The 8,273-nt window shown below is 43.4% G+C and overlaps 1 protein-coding gene across 1 annotated transcript; it reads left to right on the forward strand.

Moving 5' to 3' along the window:
- Positions 1–381: 381 nt before the first annotated feature.
- Positions 382–1,311, forward strand: LOC307101869 (olfactory receptor 6C4; the record flags this gene model as incomplete). The annotated part of the gene is made up of 1 exon (XM_079775349.1): positions 382–1,311. One exon carries the CDS (start codon positions 382–384, stop codon positions 1,309–1,311), a length of 930 nt encoding a protein of 309 aa, XP_079631475.1.
- Positions 1,312–8,273: the final 6,962 nt, after the last annotated feature.

Consider the following 8,273-nt stretch of genomic DNA (forward strand, 5'->3'; position numbering starts at 1 on the left):
AGTAGGAGAGGCTAATAAGAGTCAGAGAAAAGTGATTTAAATGTGGAGATTTCCTGAAGATTTTAGGGGGAAAGGACAGGTTCCAAAACATATTCTTCTGGGAAAAAAAATAATTTTTCTGTAACATATTCTGTTAAGAGTACAGGAATAGATGGACTTGAGGAACTATAAGACTTATGAAAAGGTCACTTCTGTAGAAGACCTGGGGTGTCCATGGAGTCTAGTCCAGTCCAATGGGACACTGGCTTGAGTCAATTAGATGGAGAGTTATTAATATATGACCTGATTCTATTAGTTACAGTCAGCTTTATCTCTCCCAGCCTGAGAAAATTCAGTTTTCATCATTCTCATCTTTTTCTTTAGATCTACTGAAGGTCAACAATGAAAAACAGGACCATGTTTACTGAGTTTATTCTGTTCGGCCTCACAAACCAACCTGAAATCCAGGTCATGATATTCACCTTTATGCTCCTCACATACATGCTAAGTGTTCTAGGAAATCTGACCATCATCATACTCACACTGGTAGACCCACACCTCCAGACCCCCATGTATTTCTTCCTCCGGAATTTCTCTGTCTTAGAAATTTCCTTCACATCCATTTTTATTCCCAGATTTCTGATCAGCGTGACAACAGGAAATAAAGTCATCAGCTTTGCTGGGTGCTTGATTCAATATTTTTTTGCTATATTTCTTGGGGCAACAGAGTTTTACCTCCTGGCCTCTATGTCCTATGATCGCTATGTGGCCATATGCAAACCTCTGCATTACCTGACCCTTATGAGCAGCAGAGTCTGCATACAACTTGTGTTTTGCTCCTGGCTGGGGGGACTCCTAGCTATCTTACCCCCAATCTTCCTGATGAGCCAGGTGGATTTCTGTGCCTCCAATGTGCTGAATCACTATTACTGTGACTATGGGCCCCTCCTGGAGCTTGCCTGCTCAGATACAAGTCTCTTAGAACTGGTGGTTATCTTCGTGGCTGCTGTCACTCTAGTGGTTACGCTGGTATTGGTGACACTTTCTTATACGTATATTATTAGGACTGTTCTGAGGATCCCTTCTGCCCAGCAGAGGACAAAGGCTTTTTCCACTTGTTCCTCTCACTTGATTGTCATCCTTCTCTCTTATGGCAGCTGCATGTTTATGTACATTAATCCCTCTACAAAAGAAGTAGGTGCTTTCAACAAAGGAATAGCTGTGCTGATCACTTCAGTTACTCCCTTGTTAAACCCCTTCATTTACACTCTAAGGAATCAGCAAGTGAAGAAGGCATTCATGGACACCATCAGAAAGATTGTGAAACTTTAAATAAAAAAAAAGGATATATTTTAATTATCCTTTTAAGTGCTGAACTGGCTTTTGAAGGTAAAAATATGAAAAGCATGCATCTCTCCTAATTTCAAGGAATCTATAGTCTAGTGTGATAGAAAGGTGTATGAACTGTAAATTTGTGTAATGAGTTTATTTTTCAAATAAAATAACATGGTGTTATTAGAGAAGGATGAATGAGAATTTATAGAAAACAATTGGAGAAATTAACTGTTTTCCAGAAATTATTTGACATATAAGAATAAAAGCACATTACTAATTTAGGAGACTAGGAAGATATGAATTTTAAGTGAAAAAGAGAGGCCAAATTATGACGGTATTCAATTACTACCTATAGAGTTACTTGAAGTTTTAAGAAAGGAAGTTATATTCCCAGCATTGTCTTGAAAGAAATCTAGCATTGACATTGCTCTTCATTGTGGAACCCTGGAGACTATGCTTCTAAGTGTCAATAATTTTTATTCTCCTCCCCTTTTTCACTTATTTTCCAAACTGTAGCCATTACAACGTCCATCTTTCCACAAAGAAAGAGTTTCTTAAAGGATATACATTCACTCCATTTTTCTCCAAATGAAGCAAAAATAATCAAGATTTTTGTCAATTCACATTTATTTTTCTAGAAGTTATGGTTCATAGAGGTTTCTAGAGGCAAGGTGAGAAGCCTTTCACATACCTTAAAAGGCTATATTGTTGCTTTTCTTAGCTGATATCCTTTTAAGTTAATAGCTGATATCTCCTGCTCTCTCTTTTTGGTAGATTCTGGTGATTTTTTTGTTAATTGTGATTTTATTTTTATCTTTTTGCCTACTTTTGTTAGATATTAGAATGGACAAATCCTGTGACATGGCTCCATTCTTTTAACTTTTCCACAAGTTTTTGCTTTTCTTTTTAACATAAGCCATGGATGCCTGTTTCATAAAGTGAAAAAAAAATAGTAATATCAATACAGTTTTATATCTAGAATGTTCCAAATTAGTCTTAGCAACCAACTAGGAATAGACTATCCTACCAAGAGCTCCACACATGGATCAGTGTAGCAACTTAAATTTGAATAGGTGGTGGAAGGGGCTCTATGGAACCAGGAACATTTTGGAAATCTGAGTACTTGCACATCTATATATATAAAAGCTTAAGTGACCGTTTGACTGTATCTATGATGCACACTGACCACCAGGGGGCAGAAGCTCAACACACAGGCATGGAAACATGGAACAGACTAATGAATCTGAGAGGGAAGAGGGGAGCGGGGAGGGGAAGGGCAGGAAAAGATTAACCAAAGATCTTATATGCATACTAGAGGCCCAGGACAAGGATTCATGCCCTGGATATCTCTGAGTATGCTGAGGTAAAAAAGAACATTATTTGGTGTAAGCCACAGTTTAAGAACACTAGCCAGGGCTTCACCCAGCCTTTACAATATAAGTATTTAGAAATTAATTTGAGAAGGAATGTAACTCCTTCTAAATGAGCTTGCACAAGAAAAATATGTCATGTTTTTATGAAACTATTCTTTGAAGCTGGCTTATGTTAATACATACTTGGAACATAATGCAAGGTATAATTAAGCAAAGAAATAAAATTACTGATTCTGCACCTGAGCTATTGGAATGTTCAATGCCTAAATGTATAAGTTGGTGGGTTTTATTCCTCCTATTATTACTGTGGACAAGAATCAAAAGAAACAGTTTCACCTGCCTAGTAATCTGAGGACAATATCCAGGCAGTGCTAGAGTAAGGCGATAAAAACAGTGGCTTCTCTGCTACTCTTGGGGCATCATTTTCCTATTCTCTCTCCATAATCCCTCAGAGGCTGTGGGCTTATGGGTTATAACTCTAAACAGTTAGTCTTGTCCCAATGCTGCTTCTTACAATAAAATGAAATTCAAAAGACAAAAAGAGAATTTTTTAAGAAGGCAAGTAAGATAAGAGTGGTTCTATAATGACTTGAGATCTCTGGGCTGAGGATCATCCTTTTCATTTCTTTAAATTCATTCAGAACATCACAAAATAGGGCTTAATCTTCTGTCCATACACATTACTAGACAGTATAGCTAAAGATATACAGAGGTCATGAGTTCAGAACCAAAATAACTACCCTCTGAAAAATATGTCCACTGCGGATGAGGGGATAGGGGTGGAAGGAGACAAGGTAACACACCAGACCACATATGATCCAAAAAAATTATAGAAGAAATATCAAGAATATAAAACAAATATAATTTCCTCAAAGATATAGGAATAATATTGATAAAATGAAAACAGATTATAAAAATAACTAGGTAAAAAATACGAGGTAAAAAGCATAATCCTATCTAATAAAAGAGAAACATGCAAATTGACTGTGCCTCCTCTACACCCACAAGCCACACCCACAAGCCAATCAGGAGTGAGTATGCAAATTAACCCAACAAAGATGGTGGCTGCCACAGAGCTGGAGAGAGCAGGAGGCTTGGGTTGCCCCCAGCTATAGAGGAAGCCAAGCTTCCCGCCCACCCTGGCCTGCCCTGGCCTCCGCTCAAGGCTACAAAGTTTCAATTATAGAAGATAAATAATTCCCAGATTCCAGGACCTCCACTTGGGTCGTCGGGGGGCATGGCCAGCCTGCAAACCACTACAGGCCCCTCGCCCAGGCTGCCTTATGCCCCAAGGGAACCCCCACCCTGATCTGGGACACCCTTCAGAGCAAACCAGCCGGCCTCCACCCATGCACTAGGCCTCTATCCTATCTAATAAAAGTGTAATATGCAAATTGACCATCACTCCAACACACAAGATGGCTGCCCCCATGTGGTCAAATATGGCTGCCACCATGTGCACGCAAGATTGCCCCCACAAGATGGCCAGCAGGGGAAGGCAGTTGGGAGGGACCAGGCCTGCAAGGGAGGGCAGTTGTGGGCAATCAGGCCAGCAGGGGAAGGCAGTTGGGAAGGACCAAGCCTGCAAGGGAGGGAAGTTGGGGGCGATCAAGCCTGCAGGGGAGAGCAGTTAGGGGTGACCAGGCCCGCAGAGGAGGGAAGTTGGGGGCAACCAGGCCTGCATGGAAGGGCAGTTTTGGGTGGGGTGGGGACCCAGGCCTGCAGGGGAGGGCAGTTAGGGGTGACCAGGCCTGCAGGGAAGGGCAGTTAGGGGCAAACAGGCTGGCAGGGGAGCAGTTAGGCATCAATCAGGCTGGCAGAGGAGTGGTTAGGGGTGATCAGGCTGGCAGGCAGAAGCGGTTAGGGGCAATCAGGAAGACAGGCAGGTGAGCAGTTGGGAGACAGCAGTCCTGGATTGTGAGAGGGATGTCCGACTGCCCGTTTAGGCTCGATCCTACCAGGATCACCTACCAGGATCAGGCCTAACCGGGCAGTCAGACATCCCTCAAGGGGTCCCAGATTGGAGAGGGTGCAGGCTGGGCTGAGGGACACACACACCCGTGCACGAATTTTGTGCACCGGCCTCCAGTAAATGAAATAAAAAGAAAACAGATGAAAATGATACCAGGAGAGATAGAACCAAGTTGGTGAAGATGTGGGAACTCTGTAAACAGTTGGTGGAAATGTAAATTGTTGGAGCCATGATGGAAAACAGTATGGAAGTTTATCCTATATAATAAAGAGTTAATATGCTAATGGTCATGATGCCCTCACACCGTAACAAACATTCAGCAGGAGGCTGCATGTGCGGTGGGGCAGAGCCGCCAAGTTGCTCAGGAGACAGGGTGGAAGCAGGGAGGCTCCGAGCGGAGGCAGGACCATCCCATGGCAGGGAGAGCGGGGGTGAGAGCCCCTAACGCCCCCCCCTCACCAGTTCTTGGCCACCTACCACTCAAACTCAGTGCACTGGCTGCCCTCCTGCCAGGGGAAGGAGCACAGCGCTGGAAACTCCACAGCAGGCAGGAGGCTTCCAAGCTCTCCTCCAGCACAATGCTCCAGAGACTGGGCGGAAGCAGGGAGGTGCCCAGAGGAGGCTGGATCAGCCCAAGGCGATTCCTGGGGCCAAGTGTGGGGCTTGAAGCAGCCAGAGAAGGCTGGAGGGGTTGGGAGCAGGGCCAGGCATGCTCGAGCTCTGGGTGGAGAGGTTAGGTTGTCAAGGCGGGGCAGTGGGCAGGTGGGTGGGGCACACGCGGATGGGCAGAGCCACACAATTTTGCATGCCGTGTCACTAATATACATACATAAATAAAAATGTAAATGTTCGTTTGTTCAAAATCTTAAATCTCAGAAAGTTCTTCACTGATTGCTTTGAAATTTTGATACAACATTGCATTCAAATACATGTGTGTTTTTATATACCTTATACCTACTATTATATAGACTAGCGTTCCTGTTGCAGGAAAAATCCTGCAATAGGGTTTCCTGCTGCACTCTACCCCGCCCTGCCTGCTCTCCTCCCTTGTCCCCCACCCGCTCTCCTTCCTTCTCCCCTGGCCCCGCCTCTGCTCCTTCCTTCTCCCCCGGCCCCGCCTCCGCTCCTCCCTTCTCCTCCCCCTGGCTTGCTTGCTTCTCCGCAGCTTTGCTCCCTTCTGCAGCTCTTGGCTTCTTTCTACGCTGTCTTGATATGCAAATTAGCCGCCATCTTTGTTGGGGTAATTTGCGTATTCATTCTGATTGGTTGGTGGGTGTGGCTTGGCTGGTGGGCTTGGCTTGGGCATAGTGAAGGTGCAGTCAATTTACATATTTGTCTATTATTAGATAGGAGGATGTCACACCTGTGACAGGTAAAAACATGCTTTTTTAAAGAAAAACAGCGCTGTTGGACGTAAAAGCAACACACGCTATACTAAATATTTTACGATTCCATTTCAATGTTTCCAATTGCATTGTTAAATTGAATTTTCATAGATTTCGATTTATTTTCATTTTGATTTAATTATTTCATGTGACATTGCTTTGGAATTGAGCTGTGTCACTTACCATAGCATTCATTTCGTCAGTATAGTTCGATCTGCTTTAGTTCATCCAAATAATGCCTCGCAGAAGATCAAACCTAGGTCGTCGTACTCGCGGAGCGAAAGCAGTGCGACGAGTAATTGCACATCAAACTGAGGAAGAACGGGCATCAGCGAACGAGCCAAACAGACAAAGAAATGCTCAAATACGTGCCGAGGAAGCCGCAGAGCGACATGCAGCCAGACTTGAGGATGCGCGGTTGCGAGCGTGGCGATCGGATCTGCTTCGTTCTCAACAGGATGAAGGCGACAGGCTGAGAGGGGCTGAAAGACCAACAGGCTGAGAGGGGCTGAAAGACGTCAAGAGAAACAGCAGATCAGCGTCAAACACGACTCCATGCTCAGCAATCATGCGATTACAATCGCCTTGCGTTCCGGTACAACCCAGCTGATGATTATAGTTTGAGCCAGCATGTTCTCATCGGCACTATGACTGAAGTGTGTCCTTATTGCAGGGCTCTGAAATTTAATGGAGAAACGAAAGGAATGTGTTGCGCCGCCAGAAAAATTAAACTGCCTCAACTGGGAGAACCGCCAGAGCCATTAAAAACGTTGCTTGCCGGATATACCGCCGAATCAAAGCGTTTCCTATCTAACATCAGGAAACACAACTCACGCTTCCAAATGACGTCGTTCGGCGCAGAAATCGTAACAGCTCAATTCATGCCAACTTTCAAAGTGGAAGGTCAAATTTATCCTAAAGCCGGCTCCCTGCTTCTGTTCCCAGATGGTCAACATAAATTCCTACAAATGTATTTCATCGGTGATGGCAATGATGAATTGAATGCAGGCTGCGGAATTTCTACCGGCATAAAAAGGTCCATCGTTTCCCAACTGCAAGAGCTTCTTCACGAAAAAAAACAATTTAGTGCATTTGTTCAAAACAGCAGTTAACATGATGCCATCTGATACACACAAGATTGTTATTCATGCTGACAAAACGCCTGCTGGAGAACATGTGCGAAGATTCAATGCTCCAACTATAGACGAAGTGGCAATTGTTATAGTCGGAGATCAATTCCAACCTAGAGATATTGTTCTTCATCGGAGAAACGATCAATTGACAAAAGTTGCAGAAACTCATCGATGCTACGATGCCCTGCAATATCCAATCATTTTTTTGGGATGGTGCCGATGGATATCACTTCAACATTAAGATGATAAATCCAGTCAGTGGCGAAGAAGCAAATATGAAATGCAGCACAATGAACTATTATTCATACCGATTAATGATTCGAGAGAATGAAGACAATCACATTTTGAAATGCCGTCAATTGTTTCACCGATACATTGTAGATATGTATGCAAAAATCGAAACAGAACGTTTGATATTCATCCGTTTGAATCAGACCACGCTTCGCTCTGAAGAATACGTTCATTTGCGAGATGCAGTTGTAAATGACGGTAACACAACTAACGTTGGAAGACTAACCATTTTGCCATCTTCATATACAGGCAGTCCATGTCATATGCATGAGTATGCTCAAGATGCAATTGCATATGTTCGTCACTACGGGCGTCCAGACCTATTCATTACATTCACATGCAATCCAGCTTGGGACGATATACAACAGCTCTTACTCTCCGGGCAATCACCGGTGGATAGGCATGACATCACAGCACGTGTTTTCAGACAGAAGCTGAAATCGCTGATGGATTTCATAGTAAAACATGAAGTGTTTGTGTCTGTGTGCTGCTGGATGTACTCAGTGGAATGGCAAAAGAGAAGATTGTCACATGCACATATACTAATCTGGCTCTATAACAAAATCACTTCAAACGAAATCGATGATGTAATATGCACTGAAATACCCAATGCAGATGTCGATAAGGATTTGCATGAAGTTATGACGAAAAATATGATACATGGACCTTGCGATACACTGAATCCAAATTCACCATGCATGATAGACGGAAAATGCTCTAAGCGATATCCTTGAGCATTAGTATCCAACACAGTTACAGGAAACGATAGATATCCTTTATACAGAAGAAGATCAGCAGAAGATGG

Source organism: Cnephaeus nilssonii (assembly GCF_951640355.1).
Source record: "Cnephaeus nilssonii genome assembly, chromosome: 6".
Taxonomy (NCBI): Eukaryota; Metazoa; Chordata; class Mammalia; order Chiroptera; family Vespertilionidae; genus Cnephaeus; species Cnephaeus nilssonii.